The sequence below is a fragment of the Oryx dammah genome, unplaced genomic scaffold (assembly GCF_014754425.2).
Source record: "Oryx dammah isolate SB20612 unplaced genomic scaffold, SCBI_Odam_1.1 HiC_scaffold_16, whole genome shotgun sequence".
In the NCBI taxonomy this organism is placed as follows: domain Eukaryota; kingdom Metazoa; phylum Chordata; class Mammalia; order Artiodactyla; family Bovidae; genus Oryx; species Oryx dammah.
This window is the reverse complement of record NW_024070200.1, coordinates 2,796,059-2,814,567: the sequence shown is the minus strand read 5'-3', so window position 1 is coordinate 2,814,567 and position 18,509 is coordinate 2,796,059. Positions and strand designations below refer to the sequence as shown.

The following is an 18,509-nucleotide window of genomic DNA, read 5'->3' as shown; positions in this document are numbered from 1 at the left end:
GCTGCTGTGTGGACAGGATCAACCTTCACCATCAGAGTTTCTGCTGTAGTAGCCTCTTACCTGAACAACAACAAAGCTGTTGAACCTGTATGACCCTAGGCGCATTTCTGAACCTCCCAGAGTGCTTCAGCTTCTGCTGAAAGAGGGCAGATTGGTGTTCTTAACCATCACTTGTGCTTCTGCTTAGTCGCCTAGTTGCTTCCGACTCTGACCCACCTTCTGTTGCCCGCCAGGCTCCTCTGTCCATGGGGAGTCTCCAGGCAAGAGTACTGGAGTGGGTTGCCATGCCCTCCTCCAGTGGATCTTCCCAACCCAGGGATCGAACCCAGGTCTCCTGCATGGCAGGCGGATTCTTTACCATCTGAGCCACCAGGGAAGCTGAAGAATACTGGAATGGGTAGCCGATCTCTTCTCTAGGTAAACTTCCCGACCCAGGAATCGAACCAGGGCCTCCTGCATGGTAGGCAGATTCTTAACCAGCTGAGCTACCAGGGAAGCCCTCCATCATCACAGAGGGACGTTGTTGTTTACTTACAGGAACAGGGCTTGTAAGTTACCCTGCCTACTTCGCTGTACGTCTTGTCTACTGTGACCATCAAATGAAACAGGGATTTGAAAATGCCCTACAGATCTGAGGATTTTTATTCCAGCGTTGCACTGGGGCCATACTGGAGAAAAAATGAGATTTTGCTTTGTTGGCATTCTTGCACTCATTCCTCCCTTGCCAGTTTTCGTTTTTCATAGCTCATTCATTTATTCAATAAATACTTGCTGCCTCTGATGTGCCTGAACCTTTTCTAGGTGCCAGGGGCTAGAAGGGTGAGTGAGGTGGATGTGTGGGCTCTGCTTTTTTGGGGGGCTTACACCAGTGGGGGGTCAGGCAGAGAAGGCCATCAACAGGAGAGGAAGAGAGTGTGTGGAGAAAGTGCAGCAGTGGTGGGATGTGATGGAGAGCCCTTTGGAAACGGCTCAGGACTGCTCAGCTGGCAAAGAATCTGCCTGCAGTGCCGGAGGTCCCAGTTCGATTCCTGGGTTGGAAAGATCCTCTGGAGAAGGGATAGGCTACCCATCCAGTGTGCTTGGGCTTCCCTTGTGGCTCAGCTGGTAAAGAATCCGCTTGCAATGCGGGAGACCTGATGGCCTTCTCTGCCTGACCCCCCACTGGTGTAAGCCCCCCAAAAAAGCAGAGCCCACACATCCACCTCACTCACCCTTCTAGCCTCTGGCACCTAGGAAAGGTTCAGGCACATCAGAGGCAGCAAGTATTTATTGAATAAATGAATGAGCTATGGTTCGATTCCTGGGTTGGGAAGATCCCCTGGAGAAGGGAAAGGCAACCCACTCTAGTGTTCTGGCTGGAGAATTCCATGGACTGTGTAGTCCATGGGGTCACAAAGAGACAGACACAACTGAGCAACTTTCATTTGCAGGACTTGAAGGGCGAAAAGGCATAGATTCAGGTCTTGTCCACGTGGCCTTGGACAAGTCCTGTGGTCCTCTGGCCCTTGGTAGCTCATGTAAAAGTTTGTAGGGTAAAGATTTAATGGATGAGTGAGCGCTTCATAAATTATAACACACTGTGTGATGATTGAGCGTCTTTACTGAGGGAAGCTTTTTGTTAAAAAATTATCTATTTGTGGCCGTGCTGGGTCTTGCTGCTGGGCGGGCCTTTCTCTAGTTGCAGCAAGCAGGGGCCGCTCGCTCTCTGTGCTGGGCAGGCTTCTCACCGCCGTGGCTGCTCTTGCTGCCAGAGCACTGACTCGAGGGCACGTGGGCTCAGCAGTGGCGGACCCCGGGCTCGAGAGCACAGGCTCAGTAGCTGTGGCAGTCGGGCTTAGTTGCTCCGTAGCAGGTGGGGTCTTCCCAGATCAGGGATCGAACCCATGTCTCCTGCATTGACAGGCAGATTTCTTACCACTGAGCCCCTGGAGAAGTCCAAGGGAAGCTTTGAATCCACATTTCCGAGAGGCGTGGGTGTCAGGGTGGCACAGGGGAGGCGCTGTGTGGCTGAGGAGGCTGAGGGCGTTTCTCCCCGCCGCAGACGGCATTCCTCTGCCTGGGCTGGCCCACTGCCCTCCTGGTGCAGTGCCTTTACTGTCTTGTACACATCACTGTTATCGTCTTTTTGGTTGCATGGCATGGGGGATCTTAGTTTACCGACCAGGGATCGAACCCGTGCCCCCAGCAGTGGAAGCATAGAGTCCTAACCACTGGGCTGCCAGGGAATTCCTCTTTTCCATGTTCTGTGCTTCCTGGTGGGCTTCAGAGTTTCGAATGTTTTCAGATAAGCTTTCTCTACACTCTAGTCCATGCTAGCTCTCTCCTTCTCATTGAGACCCACAGGTTAGCACCAGTCATATCTGGTTTTGTGTCTTTTCAGGTTCTTTTGCTTCCCTGACTAGATCATAAGCTGCTTGAGATTCAGAGCTATCTTTAATATTCTTCCCACCCCTTCCCTGCCATTTATCATGATATAAATTACAGGGGGCAGAAAATAGTGCAGTGAGTTTTGGATTGTGATTTTGCTCATTCGCTTATTTGTGGCTGTGTGGGTCTTTGCTCTTGTGCGCTTCTTCTACTTGCAGTGAGCAGTGACTGCACTCTAGTGTAGTGCACGGGCCTCTCATCACCGAAGTTTCTCCTGCTGTGGAGCACGGACTCTAGAGGGTAGGCTTGGGAGTTGCGGCTTGAGGGCTCCCAAGTGCAGACTCAGCACTTGTGGTGCGTGGGCTGAATCTTCCAGAAGAAGGGATCGAACCCGTGTCCCCTGCACTGGCAGCAGACTCTCACCCAGTGCCCCACCAGGGAAGTCCTCAAAAGTAATCTTAATGGCACTTAGTTTACTTTCCCTGTGTAATTAGGCTCTGACTGTAATTTATATCCACCCGAAACTTACTTGTTCCCGCTGTGAACTCTGACTTGCCTTTGCATGACTAGACATCGAAAGCGTTATCATGCCTTGTTCTTCAGCCCCAGGTTTCCCCAGATGCTGGTTAAAATCCCTCGTCCTGCCTGATGATCAGCGGTGGAGACCTTGGCCATGGCGTCTGTGTCGGAGCCTGTTACCTTCAGAGAGTTCTGCCCTCTGTACTACCTGCTCAATGCCATCCCCACGAAGATCCAGAAGGGGTTCCGCTCGCTGGTGGTCTACCTCACGGCCCTCGACACCAACGGGGACTACATCGCCGTGGGCAGCAGCATCGGCATGCTCTACCTGCACTGCCGGCAGCACGGCCAGATGAAGAAGTACAGCCTCGGGGTGGGTGCCGCTTGCCTCCCACTGAGCCTGCGGGGCCCTGGCTGGTGGGTAGCACGCCTGCGAGTCCCGGGGGGGGGTTGCTTCTGAGTTGCTGAAGCATGGCCTGAGTGTCCTACCCAAAGAGTACCTTAGAGCCATCTTTCAAGGGGCGTGCAACTAGAAATGCACTTGTTTTTCTTGCCTCCAAAAATCCAGCGTTACTTTAAAAGAGAGCATTATAGTGTTTAACACTTTGACCTTTGAAATAGGCACAATTTTCTAAATGGGTTTTTTTTTCTTCTTCTTTTTTAAAAATTGTTTGGCCATACCATGTGGCATGCAGTTTAGGACTTGGGTCCCCAACAGTGGGAGCATGGAGTCTTAACCACTGGACCACCAGAGAAGTGTCTCAAAGTGTTTTCTGAAGAGTACGTTCACTGACTGACTCAAATAATCTCTAGGTATTCTGGCAAAATTATTAAGAAAAATGGGTCAGGATCAGTGTTGGCTAGGTGCCAGAATGCGTACATCTTAAATGAGGGCACTGCTGTAGCGCCCTGCCGCTGGGGTCCTGACCGACCTCTCTTCTGGGCTGCTGACTCAGGCATCTCCGTGTGTTGTAGGTGTTGGGGATGCACCATCACCGTACTCACCTGTCTCGTTAGGATCTGTGATTTGTAAGAACGTGGGTTTTGTGAGAGACTCAAGGGTGACTGAGCTGTGGCTCCTGCCACGTGGGGCTCTACACTGTGGTTAGTGGACTTTTGCAGACTAAGACAAGGCTTTTGTATTTAAGAGAAGTATTTACAAATATCTATATTTTAATCAGTATCAACTTATTAAAGTTTAATTTATAAAGTTGGTTTTTCTTAAGCTTCTGTACTCAATTAAAATAACACAAATGGTTAGCATCCATATAGTACTCACTATGTGTTAGGTATTATTCTAAACCCTTTACATATATTAACTTACTTTATCCCCACAGAACTCTGTGAGGTAGACAAAACGACTCTATGTTGTTTCGTCATCTCCATTCTATCAGGGAGGAAGCTGAAGCTCAGAGAGGTTGCATGACTTGTGAGATAGTCAGAAGGGGTGACACCATGGTCTGAACTTGGGCAGATTGGCTCTAGAGTTTATATTTGTATTTTTTGTATGAAAATTTAAAGTATTGCTATTTCTTTTCTTGATTAATAGGGCATGGGTTTGACTGATCTAATTCCCCAAACATTTAAGACTGTTACATAATTAATCTTTTAAAACTGTGGCTATGAATTGTTGTTTTTGTTCAGCTGCTCAGTCATGTCTGACTGACCTCATTGACTGCAGCACGCCAGGCTTCCCTGTCCTCCACTGTCTCCCGGAGCTTGCTCAAACTCATGTCCATCGAGTTGGTGATGCCATCCAAGCAGCTCATCCTGTCACCCACTTCTCCTACCCTCAGTCTTTCCCAGCATCAGGGTCTTTTCCAATGAGTCGGTTCTTCAGGTGGCCAAAGTATTGGAGCTTCAACTTCACCATCAGTCCTTCCACTGAATACTCAGGGTTGATTTCCTTTAGGATTGACTGGTTTGATTTCCTTGCTGTGCAGTGTTTATGAATTAATCTGAAATCTCTCAAATAGTTTAGCACTGAACAAGGAAAACTTAATGACTCCAGCAGTGACCGCCCCTTGCACAGGATAGACCAAAGAAATCCATGCCTAGACGCATCCTAATCAAACATCTAAAAACTCAAGACAGAAATCTTAAAAGCAGACAGAGAAGATGACACATTACTTGTAGCGGACAATTACTTGAATGATGGGGACTCTCTCCTCAGAAACTGTGGAGGCTGGAAGATGTCGGTACAGCATGCAGAAAGTGGTGGAAGAGAAGAATTGTCAGCTCAGAATTTTTATCCAGCAAAAATATGTTAGGAAAGAAGGTGAAATAAAAATGTACTTGGATGAAGGAAAACTAAGGGGATTCATTGCCAGCACACCGTCTCTAAATAATTGCTTCAGGAAGTTCTTTAGACAAATGATAACTGATACCAGAAGGAAACTTGGAACATCAGTAAAGAAGGAAGAATAATAGTAAATATACTAGGCTGTTTTCCTCCTCCTCTTGAGTTTTTTAAAAATATATTTGACAGAAAAAAATTATATCATTGTCTGATTGAGTTTTCAGTTTATACACATGGAATTATACACAAAGAATTATAATGCAAGAGGGGAGAGTAAGGGACCTATAGGGTAGTAGGGTTTCCTCATTCTACTTGAAGAGGTTAAATGCTGAGTCTAAATAGATTTTGAAAAGTTGTGTGTGTATATGTACGTGCATGTGTGTATTTCTATATCTCCCGCATTTGATATGGTAATCCTTAGAGCAGCCACTTAAAACCCCTGTACAGCATGGTATAGTAAAAAATTCCTATAGACATACCAAAATAGAATGTTGAATATGTTGAGACAGTTCTCAGGAAAACAATAAAGGTTAAACAGAAGAAGGAAAACAGGAGTGACAAACAGGAAACAGAGTCACAGACTTAAATCAAAACATGCCAATAATTATACTAAATGAAAATGATCCATACACATCAATTTAAAAAAATTATTGGGATGGAAAAAACACTCATAAACACCTATTTGTTGTTTGTAAGAAACCAATTCAAAAATAATCACATGTCAATAGATAAAAAGTAAAAGGATGAAAAAATGTACCATGTAAATGCTTATCAGAAGAACGTCGAGGGCTTCCCTGGTGGCTCAGTGGTAAAGAATCCACCTGCCAATACGGGAGACACAGGTTCGATCCCTGGCCCGGGAAGATTGCACATGCCACAGAGCAACTAAGCCTGTGCGACAGGTCCCGAGCCTGCGCCCTAGAGCCCTCAGTGCCACCGCAGCTCCTGAAGCCCCTGTGCCCCAGAGCCCATGCTCCGCAACAAGAGGGCTGTTGTAATAAAAAGCCCTTGCTCCGCAACCGCAGAGTGGCCCCCACTCGCTGAGACTGGAGAAAAGCCCACAGGGCAAGAAAGACCCTGCACAGCCAAACATGAGCAAATGAAAGTATTACAGAGTGCTGAGTGGCTGTGTTAACATCAGAGTAGCCCTCTGAGCAAGGAACTAACCAGAGAGACAGTATTGAATGACAGGAGCGGCGGTTCAGTGAGACGGCGCAGTGGCCCTCCCGCGGCCCATAGTGTGCTGTGCTCCTTAACAACAGAGCTTCATGACAAATGAAGCAACAGCTGACACAGCAGAAAGAAGAAGTAGGAAAATCTGCAGTTCTAGCTGGAGATGTCAACACCCCACTGTCAGTAATAGTAGCAGATGGAAAATCAGCAGGCGTGTAGCAGACCCGAGCAGGCCCATCCACCTTTGTGATCTAAGTGATGTTTACAGAGCACTCCACCCAACAGCAGCTCAGAGCACATTCTTTACAAGTGAACATGGAACAGTCACCAGGACAGACTGTATTCTTGGTCGTAAAACACTCCTCAATAAATTTAAATTGGAGCACACTTTACATAAAAACAGACCTTCAATTTGTAAAATAACACTGTATCCGTGAAGCACAATAAAACGAGGCGTGCCTATAACTATTTTTAAAATTTCTGCCTCCAAACTGAAAAAAAAACTTAAGGAAGCAAGAGTTTAGTACTCCCCAGAGTGAAAGTACAAATTGCATCTGATGCCAGTTTCCTAGTTTTACTGGAACTAGTTTTCTGTTTGTCAGATGAGCCCCATGAACTCTGAAGGGGTGTGCCGTGTGAGGACAGCCTCTGCAGGGACGAGCAGAACTGGGGGACTCTGGTGCGGATGCCCCGACCCAGGAAGGTAGAAGGGGACCCTGGGAAGTTCTGTGCATAGGGCCATAAGAAAGCATATTTTACTGGGCCCAAATCCACACTTAGCAACTCTGAGTATCAAAAGTGTTTTTGAATACCCTTTGGGTATAAAATAGAAGCATATTGTGGAGAATCACAAAGGAAGTAGAAAATAAAACTTCTCGTTTTGGAAAGAACAGAGAATTTGATTTAGAATATTAGAGTTTTAAACAAAGTTAAATATCTGTATGTAAAACACATAGGAAAGGATCTGGAGGAATACCTCCCAGCTATTCATTATGAGGATAGAGGGGACTGAGAATGGGGGCAGGAAGGAGAAGGGAAGTATCTTTCTTTTTTTTTTTTTTTTTACTTTATTATTTTTTATTTTAAATATTGTGGACTTATTAGAATTTGGACAGTAAGTATATATTCATCTGTTACTTTTTTTTTGTATAAACACAACAACAAAGATTTGAGCTTTGACTGTCAGTCACTAGTTGCGTGAGCTGAGGATGAATTAAATGTCATTGTTCCTGTAATTTTCGGTTTCAGAGCTGGGAGTCTCAGAGTCATTTGGTACAATCACTGTATTTTACAGATAGAGAAACAGTGAGATTCCTGCCCCAAGCCACATAGCTGGTTGCCTAACCATTTTGCCGTCTTCCTACGGGAGAAGGCGGGGCTTCCACAAAAGCCTGGATCTAGAGGACAATGGAAGCAGATCAATTAAGAGTTTCTTTGGAATTTCCTAGTGACAGTTGGGAGGTGCATCAGCTACGTTTTGTGTTTGTTTGTTTTTAAAGTTTTGGCCACACTGAGCCATATGGGATCTTAGTTTCCCAGCCAGGGTTCAGCTCGTGCCCCCTGCAGTGGGAGCGCACAGCCTTAACCACTGGACCATGAGGGAAGCCCCTCCACCAGTTTGGTTTAGGGAATGTCTGAGATGTTACGGGAAGGTAAACACAAACTCGTTTCGCTGTTGTCGTTCAGTTGCCCAGTTGTGTCTGACTCTTTGTGACCCCATAGACTGCAGCACACCAGACCTCTGTATCCCTCACCATCTCCAGAAGTCTGCCCAAGTTCATATCCATCGCATCAATGATGCCATCTAGCCATCTTATCCTCTGACTCCCTCTTCTCCTTCTGCCCTCAATCTTTCCCAGCATCAGGAAATTTTCCAGTGAATCAGCTGATGGTATCAGATGACCAAATTACTGGAGTTTCAACTTCAGCGTCAATCCTTCCGTTGAGTATTGAGGGTTGACTTCCCTCAAGATGGACTGGTTTGATCTCCTTGCAGTCCCCGGGACTCTCAGGAGTCTTCTCCAGCACCACAGTTCAAAGGCATCAATTCTTGGGTACTCTGCCTTCTTTACAGTCCAGCTCTCACAACTGTGTGTGACCACTGGGAAGACCACAGCCTTGACTGTAGGCCTTTGCCGGCAGGGTAACGTCTCTGCTTTTCAGCACACTGTCTAGGTTTGTCATAGCTTTCCTTCCAAGAGGCAGACATCTTCTGATTTCATGGCTGCAGTCACCATGCAGAGTGATTTTAGAGCCCAAGAAGAGGAAATCTGTCACTGCTTTCACCTTTTCTCCCTCTGCTTGCCATGAAGTGATGGGGCCGGATGCCATGATCTTAAGTTTTTAATACTTAGTTTTAAGCCGGCTCGTTCACTCTCCTCCTGCACCCTCTTGAAGAAGCTCCTTAGTTCCTCTTCACTTTCTGCCTCACTGGTAAGGGGAATGGCAAACCACCCCAGTGTACATGCCATGAGAACTTCACAGCTGTATAAAAGGACAAAAATTAGCTTACCCTCTAATAAATCCATGTGTGGCATGCATGAGTGAAAGATTATGTTTTTAAATGAAGCTGTTTTCCAAAAGAAGAAAGCAGATCTTTTGTATGATAAAGTCTGAGGTGTTTTCAAGAATAATGCTTTTAGAAACCTTTTTTCTTACACAAGTTAGTGGGAGAGGGCCGATGGAAGCACAGGAAATGCTTCCTTGCTAAGTGCAAAAGCATGGAGGAAAGGCTGTGAGGAGCTAATAAGGAGAGAAGTGTTATAAACCTGTTGTTAAATATATGGGTGTAACACACATAAGAAGAGACCAGAAAGATAAGCTGACCTGAGTTTCTGTTTTTTTGCTTTGAAATTAAATGTGTGCTCTCTCCTTAGCACCTAGCACGTTGTTGAAATTTCATAGATTTGCCTTCAAAACTGTCTTTGCATTAAGCCTAACTGTGCGAGTTCTCATTTCTGCAACTTTTCCATACTGGTCTCCTGGTGAATTTATTCAGCAAGTATTTATTGAGTATTTACTGTGTGCCAGGCCCATTTTAGGACTTGGAAATGCAGTGGAGAGCACACCAGCTCTAATGCGCAGAACAAAAGATCAGTGCAAGAAGGCCACTTGGCTGGGTGGGGAGCAGTGCTAGGGGGAGGGAGAGAGGGGAGTTGCCAGCAGGAGTGGCTGCTGACTGAGCAGGTGACAGGTGAACACAGACCTCGAGAGTGAACAACTCACTAGGAGGAGCTTCCTGCTGGAGGGTCCCGGGGGGAAGGGAGGGGAGCCCTGGGCGTGTGAGGGGACGTTGTGAACGGCTCATTGACTGATGCCTGTTGTGATGCAGAAAGAGCTTTTATGTCAGCCAGAGGTGTGTGTATCTAATGCCTCCCATGTCCTGATGGAAGGAAGAACTCTACAGTTGTTGCTGAGTAACAAGACTTATAAAGCTTTGGTGATGAAGACAGTGTGGTATTACTACCAAAAAAGATAAAGAGGTCATTGGAACAGACTAGAGAAGCCAGAAAATCCGCGTGTATATGAACGCAAAGTGATAATACAAAGATTTTCTGGTAAATGATGTGAGCAGTTGGACATGAATATAGGGGTGGAAGTGAAACTTGATCCCTACCTCACTATGTATGGTTATTTTGTCTTAGCACTTCAAAGGTACTCTACAGTTGTCTTTTGACTGCTGAGACTTCTGCTGGAGGCCTAATTGTTTTTCTATAGGTAATCTGCCTTCTCTCTGTCCTAAGATCATCCCTAACGATAGTCTCAGGCCCCTGCGACTTTCCTACTCCAGTTTGCCTCAAGGAAATTGTTCCAGAAGAAGATGCCTTGGTTTAACTTTGAGATCATTAAAAAGTTGTATAAATATTGAAACTTTGGTTTCAGTTAAACGGTGGTTTATTAAACTGTGGTTCTTTGCTAGTAAAGAATAGTGAGACATTTCTTATGAATTTAGTGCGTTTATATCTTATTTGAGTCTTTTTAAACATTTCTAAGTAGTTCAGCTCTGTTGGTTACTTGATGTGCTAGGAGTTTCTACTGAAGGTTCAGCTTTGACACACCAAAAGCAGCTCATAAAGAAAGCCTTGTCAGACTTCACAGCTTCCTTGAGCTTGCTCACAAAGAACACTTTTTCCCTGATGTTTTTTGTTTTGTGTATAGGGGAAAAGTGCCTGCCAAGGAGCCTAAGAAACTTGGCTAAGACCTATTGGTAAAGTGATTGTCCAGAAAACCACTGCTGGCTTCTTGCAAATCAGAGCTTTTTCTCTTAAGCTAATTACTAGATTTCTGTTTGAGAAAGTTAAGTTGCCACATAGAGGCAATAAGAAGTGTCCCCACTTCCCTCCCTGGAAGCTGGAAAGGAGGGAAATAGAAGCGTTAAACACGTAACAGATAAGCTCTTCAGAGGACAGAGTCTCCTTAAAGAGACAGAAGAGTGCCTCCCAGGCCAGAAGAGGACAGAACTGTCTTCATTTCAAAAGGAAGAGTGTGTGACGGAGGGGAGGCCGGCAGGCTGCTGGGTAACCTTGGGAAACTAACCGTTGGGCTGAACCGGGCTTTGCGGGAGGTGGGGGTAGCGATTCCCTGAGGGCTCTGATGCCCTTGGGGTGGCTGGCGCTGAGGCTTACTGAGGTTTCCTCAGAAGTTGCCCCATGCTTGCTGAGCAGCTTTTGAACTATAACTTGCTGCCCACCTGCATCGGCCAGTGGGGGCAGAGTGCCGGTTGTCCTACATGCGCCTTCTGGTCTGTGCGAGCATTCATTCACCGTGAAATGATCATACATTGGCTTTGGGGTTCAGCTCTGTGTGAGTTGGATGATCACAAAACAACCCTCCTGGGCTGATGAACAGCAGGACACGGAACGAATTGAATACCCGGGTCATCCTTCAGGTGTCCAGTCACCAGTGTGGGGCTGTGTCTTAGGAACGTCTCTACACGTCTGGGTGCAAACACACAAGCATGAAAGCTCTGAATAAGAGCATAGGAGTGATGGACCCCAGTTCCACAGCGGTGGTCTGATGCAGCAATGCCGTCAGGTTGTGGCCGGGTGGGGGGGGGGGATGCGGGGCCTAGAGGGCTTCAAAGGTGCTCTTGGTGTCCTCTTTCCCAGGATGAGTGGGGACTCCACAGGTGCTCACTTTGTGGTGGCTCTTCTAGCTGTTTATGTGCTCATGTGTGTCAGTTCCGTGCGGTTGCTGAGTCACATCCAACTCCCTGAAATCCCATGGACTGCAGCATGCCAGGCCTCCCTGTCCATCACCAGCTCCTGGAGCTTGCTTAAACTCATGTCCATCGAGTCAGTGATGCCATCCAGGCATCTCATCCTGTCATCCCCGTCTCCTCCTGTGTTCAGTCTTCCCCAGCATCAGGGAAATGAGTCAGTTCTTCGCATCAGGTGGCCAAGGTATTGGAGCTTCAGCTTCAGCATCAGTCCTTCCAATGAATATTCAGGACTGATTTCCTTTAGGATTGACTGGTTTGATCTCCTTGCAGTCCAAGGGACTCTCAAGAGTCTTTTCCAGCACCCCAATTCAAAAGCATCAATTCTTTGGTGCTCAGCTTTGTTTATAGTCCAACTCTCACATCCATACATGACTACTGGAAAAACCATAGCTTTGACTAGATGGACCTTTGTTGACAAAGTAATGTCTCTGCTTTTTAATATGCTGTCTAGGTACGTCATAGCTTTTCTTCCAAGGAAAAGGTGTCTTTTAATTTCATGGCTGCAGTCACCATCTGCAGTGATTTTGGAGCCCAAGAAAATAAAGTCTGTCACTGTTTCCATTGCTTCCCTACCTATTTGCCATGAAGTGATGGGACCACTGGCGAAGGGAATGGCAAACCACTTCAGTATTCTTGCCTTGAGAACCCCATGAACAGTACGAAAAGGCAAAGAGGTAGGACACTGAAAGATGAACTCTCCAGGTCGGTAGGTGCCCAATATGCTACTGGAGAACTAACTCCAGAAAGAATGAAGAGACAGAGCCAAAGCAAAAACAACACTCAGTTGTGGATGTGACTGGTGATGGAAGTAAAGTCCGATGCTGTAAAGAGCAATATTGCATAGGAACCTGGAATGTTAAGTCCATGAATCGAGGCAAATTGGAAGTGGTCAAACAGGAGATAGCAAGAGTGAACATCGACATTTTAGGAATCAGCAAACTAAAATGGACTGGAATTTGTGAATTTAACTCAGATGACCATTACATCTACTATTGTGAGCAGGAATACCTTAGAAGAAATGGAGTTGCCATCATAGGCAAATGCAGTTCTTGGATGTGATCTCAAAAATGACAGAGTGATCTCTCTTCATTTCCAAGGCAAACCATTCAGTATCACAGTAATCCAAATCTATGCCCCAATCAGTAATGCTGAAAAAGTTGAACAGTTCTATGAAGACCTACAAGGCCTTCTAGAACTAATAACCCCCAAAGATGTCCTTTTCATTATAGGGGACTGGAATGCAAAAGTAGGAAGTCAAGAAATACCTGGAGTAACAGGCAAAGTTGGCCGTGGAGTACAGAATGAAGCAGGGCAGAGGCTCATAGAGTTTTGCCAAGAGGATGCACTGGTCCTAGCAAACACCTTCTTCCGACAACACAAGAGAAGACTACACATGGACATCACCAGATGGTCAATACCAAAATCAGATTGATTATGTTCTTTGCAGCTGAAGATGGAGAAGCTCTATATAGTCAGCAAAAACAAGACCGGGAGCTGACTATGGCTTAGATCATGAACTTCCTGTTGCCAAATTCAGACTTCAATTGAAGAAAGTAGGGAAAACCACTAGACCATTCAGGTATGACCTAAATCAAATCCCTTACAGTTTTACAATGGAAGTGAGAAATAGATTCAAGGGATTAGATCTGATAGAGTGCCTGAAGAACTATGGACGGAGGTTCGTGACATTGTTCAGGAGGCAGGAATCAAGACCATCCCCAACAAAAAGAAATGCAAAAAGGCAAAATGGTTGTCTGAGGAGGCCTTACAAATAACTGTGAAAAGAGAAGTGAAAGGCAAAGGAGGAAAAAAAAAAAGATATACCCATTTGAATGCAGAGTTCCAAAGAATAGCAAAGAGAGATAAGAAAGCCTTCCTCAGTAATCAATGCAAAGAAATAGAGGAAAACAATAGAATGGGAAAGACTAGAGATCTCTTCAAGAAAATTAGAGATACCAAAGGAACATTTCATGCAAAAATGGGCACAAGAAAGGACAGAAATGGTATGGACCTAACAGAAGCAGAAGATATTAAAAAGAGGTGGCGGGAATACACAGAAGAACTATATAAAAAAGATCTTCACAATCCAGATAATCACAATGATATGATCACTCACCTAGAGCCAGACATCCTGGAATGCAAAGTCAAGTGGGCCTTAGGAAGCATCACTACAAACAAAGCTAGTGGAGGTGGTGGAGTTCCAGTTGAGCTATTTCAGATCCTAAAAGATGATGCTGTGAAAGTGTTGTACTCAACATGCTAGCAAATTTGGAAAACTCAGCAGTGCCACAGGACTGGAAAAGGTCAGTTTTCATTCCAATTCCAAAGATAGGCAATGCCAAAGAATACTCAAAACTACCTCACAATTACACTCATCTCACACGCTTGCAAAGTAATGCTCAAAATTCTCCAAGCCAGGCTTCAATAGTACATGAACCATGAACTTCTAGATGTTCAAGCTGAATTTAGAAAAGGCCGAAGAACCAGAGATCAAATTGCCAACATCTGCTGGATCATCAAAAAACCAGGAGAGTCCCAGAGAAACATCTACTTCTGCTTTATTGACTATGCCAAAGCCTTTGACTGTGTGGATCATAGCAAACTGTGGAAAATTCTTAAAGAGTTGGGAATACCAGACCACCTGACCTGCCTCTTGAGAAATCTGTATGCAGGTCAGGAAGCAACAGTTAGAACCGGACATGAAACAACAGACTGGTTCCAGTTCGGGGAAGGAGTATGTCAAGGCTGTATATTGTCACCCTGCTTATTTAACTTATATGCAGAGGACATCATGGGAAACACTGGGCTGGATAAAGCACAAGCTGGAATCAAGATTGCCGGGAGAAATATCAATAACTTCAGATATGCAGATGACATCACCCTTATGGCAGAAAGTGAACAAGAACTAAAGAGCCTATTGAAAGTGAAAGAGGAGAGTGAACAAGTTGACTTAAAACTCAACATTCAGGAAACTAAGAGAATGGCATCTGGTCCCATCACTTCATGGCAAATAGATGGGGAAACAGTGGCAGACTTTATTTTGGGGGGCTCCAGAATCACTGCAGATGGTGACTACAGCCATGAAATTAAAAGATGCTTGCTCCTTGGAAGGAAAGTTATGACCAACCTTGACAGCATATTAAAAAGCAGAGACATTACTTTGCCAGCAAATGTCCATCTAGTCAAGGCTATGGTTTTTCCAGTAGTCATGTATGGATGTGAGAGTTGGACTATAAAGAAAGCTGAGTGCCGAAGAATTGATGCTTTTGAACTGTGGTGCTGGAGAAGACTTGAGAGTCCCTTGGACTGCAAGTAGATTCAATTAGTTCATTCTTAAGGAAACCAGTCCTGAATATTCATTGGAAGGATTGACGCTGAAGCTGAAACTCCGATATCTTGGTCACTTGATGTGAAGAATTGACTGATCAGAAAAGACCCTGATGCTGGGAAAGATTTAAGGCAGGAGAAGGGGACGACAGAGGATGAGATGGTTGGATGGCATCAATGACTCAGCAGACATGAGTTTGAGTAAACTCCGGGAGTTGGTGATGGACAGGGAGGCCTGGCATGCTGCGGTTCCTGGGGTTGCAAAGAGTTGGACACAACTGAGCGACAACTGAACTGAACTGAACTGAACTGAACTGATGGGATCAAATGCCATGATCTTAGTTTTTTGAATGTTGAGTTTTAAGCCAGCTTTTTTATTCTCCTTTTTCACTTTCCTCAAGAGGCTCTTTAGTTCCTCTTCGCTTTCTGCCCTAAGGGTGGTGTCATGTATATGTCAGTATATTGTCTTGTATTTATGATCGTATTTCACTGTTTTAGAAAATGAAAAATAACCATGCCACGAGACACTTGATGTGCAGCTGACTGCACCCTGAAGGCAGCAACCTTGCTGGCCCACCCCTCTCCTGAGCATGTCGGAGCTAACCTCGTCCTTCCTGGACCATGAGACCCCCTGAAAGCAGCACCTTTGTGTCCCCACAACAAGCACAGTGAAGCCATCAGTAAACATTTAACTGCTTAAACCTAGTTCACGTCATTTTAAACTAGCAATTCTTTTATATAGGCTACTTGAAATTATTAAAGTCTATCTCATTTGTAGACTTATATGAAACAGTACTAGATTGATATCTTAATGCTCTTAGTGTAGTAAAAATCCCATTATTAAATAATGTGTTAAATGAAGGATTGATTTTATGAAGTAAATGTATTGCTAAAAATTATGATAGTAACAGTGCATTTGAACCTTAAGTGTTTGGGTATCTTAAAAGAGGTTTTGTATATCAATGCAGTCATGAAAAATAATCTTTAAGTATATTATCTCTCTAAATAAAGGAGAATTGTTGGCAGTGTCTTTGTTTTTAAAGAGGGACTCACAATAAATACTTTTTAAAATTGGTTTTTGTTTTAATTTGTCCTCTTGGCCGTGCTGGGGTCCTCACTGCTCTCTGCAGGCTTCCCTGGTAACAGTGAGCCAGAGCTGCTCCTCGTTGCAGGCTGTGGGCTTCTCACTGCGGTGGCTGCTCCTGTTGCGGCCCGCGGGCTCAGCAGTCGTGGCTCGCAGGCTCTAGAGCACAGGCTTAGTAGTCGCGGCCCGCGGGCTCAGCAGTCACGGCTCGCAGGCTCTATAGCACAGGCTTAGTAGTTGTGGCGCACAGGCTTAGTTGCTCTATGGCATGTGGAATTTTCCCAGACCGGGAATCAAACTTCGTGTCCCCTGCCTTGGCAAGCGGATTCCTATTCTCTGCACCACCAGGGAAGTCTGTTAATGTCTTTGAACTCTGTGTGTCACTTGGTGGTAATCTGACTTCTTTCCCGCCATGGGGATGGGCGGTGTATTGAGGCCACCGAAGCCACCGCCGTGCTCATTCCATGGCACACCTCCTCCTGGCTGCTCCCAGGCTGTTCCTCCTTCAAGGTCATAGCCTGCATTGTGATCTGACAGTTCTTCCTGCCTTCTCCAGCTGCATCCCTTTTTCCCTCAGAGATTTTTTTTCCTCAGTAAGTGCCTTGAATGTCTGATTCCATCCTCAGGGCCTGCTCTCTGCACACGCAGACTAATGCAATGGTATCGTTCCGTTCCCCAAGACTTCTGCAGGCGATTTGTTCTGCCAAATACTGTGAGAAGAGTGTTGAAATCTCCAAAATTACAGTGTGCATGGTTTATCTTTCTCCACTCTTCATTTCAACTTGTCTGTGCCTTTAAATCTAAAGTGCATTTCATATTGATAGCATAAATTTGGGTCTTTTAATTAATCCAGTTTAACAGTCGCTACCTTCTAATTGGCATATTTGCTGCTAAGTCACTTCAGTCATGTCCGACTGTGTGACCCCATAGACGGCAGCCCAGCAGGCTCCCCCGTCCCTGGGATTCTCCAGGCAAGAACACTGGAGTGGGTTGCCATTTCCTTCTCCAATGCATGAAAGTGAAAAGTGAAAGGGAAGTCTCTCAGTCGTGTCCGACTCTTCGCGACCCCATGGACTGCAGCCCACCAGGCTCCTCCATCCATGGGATTTTCCAGGCAAGAGTACTGGAGTGGGGTGCCATTGCCTTCTCCGTAATTGGCATATTTAGGCCACTTATATTTAACGTCCTTGCTGCGGTGCTTTAAGTCAGGGTTTCTCAACCTGATGTTATGACGCTTTGGCCTAGGGGTGTTGTCCTGAGTGTTGTAGAGTGTTTAGCAACATCCCTGGCGTTAAACCACATTTTGTCATGATATCCTTTTTAAAAATCTTGCTGTATTTTAGTGGTGTTTTAGTTGAGATTTTTTTGTGTCTATATTCACGTAAGGATATTGGTCTGTAGCTTTCTTATGATGTGTTTATCTGGCCTTTCTCATTATGCATCTGACTATTTGGTATTTTCATTCTACATTTAACTACTCAAGTTGGGCATTATTATTATTATATTTTATAATCACTGTTTAGATTTCCTCACAGTTTTACCAGCGTCTTCACTTGCGATCCTTGTTACGTTTCAATTTCCTTTGCAGCCGTTTTCCTTCTTGCTGGAGTACGTCCTGTGGTAGTTCTTGTGCTGCAGTCGGTGGTACTTCAAAGTACAAAATCAAGCACTCTTGACACTCTGTTTGTCTGACTGTCTGCCTTTGTTTGTTTGTTGCCATGCCACATGGCTTGCAAGGATCTTAGTTCTTTGACCAGGAATTGAACCCAGGCCACGGTCAAAGTGCTGAGTCCTAACCACTGGACCGCCAGAGAATTCCTGTGTCTCCGTCTTTGAATTGTTTAGAAAGACACACTGTTCAAGGCTATCAGTTCTGTCTCTTAGCACTTTGAGGATGACACGCTACAGTCTCCAGGACTCCTTTGTTGAGACATCTTTTATTAATAATTATTCATATTTAGTTATTTGTCTCTTTTCTCTGACATATGAATATCTCCTCATTGCTTTTGAGGTTTTATTGTTTGAAAGATGTGTGTGTGCATTTCTTTTCATGAATCTCGTTCAAGGCTTGTGCTCCTGAGGATACAGGCCTTTCCCTAGCTTTGGATAGCTTTTAGCCTTATCTCTGAAGACACTGCCCTCTCTTATCCTATTTTCCTTTCTTCTGGGATCCCAATTAGATGTAGGTTGGACTTTTGTATTCTATCCTCTGTGACTCTCAACTTCTCTTTCTTAATTTATATCTTTGCTGCACAGATCTGTCATCTAATTCAGTGATTTTTCTTTCAGCTGTGACTAATCTGCTTTTTAATCCGCCGCTGAGATTTTAAATTCTTTTGATTCTTTTTCATATATATTTAATTATTTCTGATAGTGGTTTGCTCTTATGTTTCAATTTCCTTTATAGTCCTTGAAAAATTTAAAGCCTTTTTTGTTATTGAAGTCTAGTTGATTTATCGTGTTTCATGTGTATAGCAAAGTGATTCAGTTACAGATTCTTTTTCAGATTCTTTTTCACT

The 18,509-nt window shown here is 44.9% G+C and overlaps 1 protein-coding gene across 5 annotated transcripts in view; it reads left to right on the top strand.

Annotated features, from left to right (window-relative positions):
* Nucleotides 1–18,509, top strand: part of TECPR2 (tectonin beta-propeller repeat containing 2) — a 102,886-nt gene that overhangs the window by 10,864 nt on the left and 73,513 nt on the right. For all 5 annotated transcript variants that reach the window (XM_040256877.1, XM_040256876.1, XM_040256875.1 and 2 more), the window contains exon 2: nt 2,971–3,259. In XM_040256877.1, coding sequence (XP_040112811.1) covers nt 3,041–3,259 — 219 coding nt within the window. In that variant the 5' untranslated portion in view covers nt 2,971–3,040. The remainder of the gene's footprint in view (nt 1–2,970; nt 3,260–18,509) is intronic.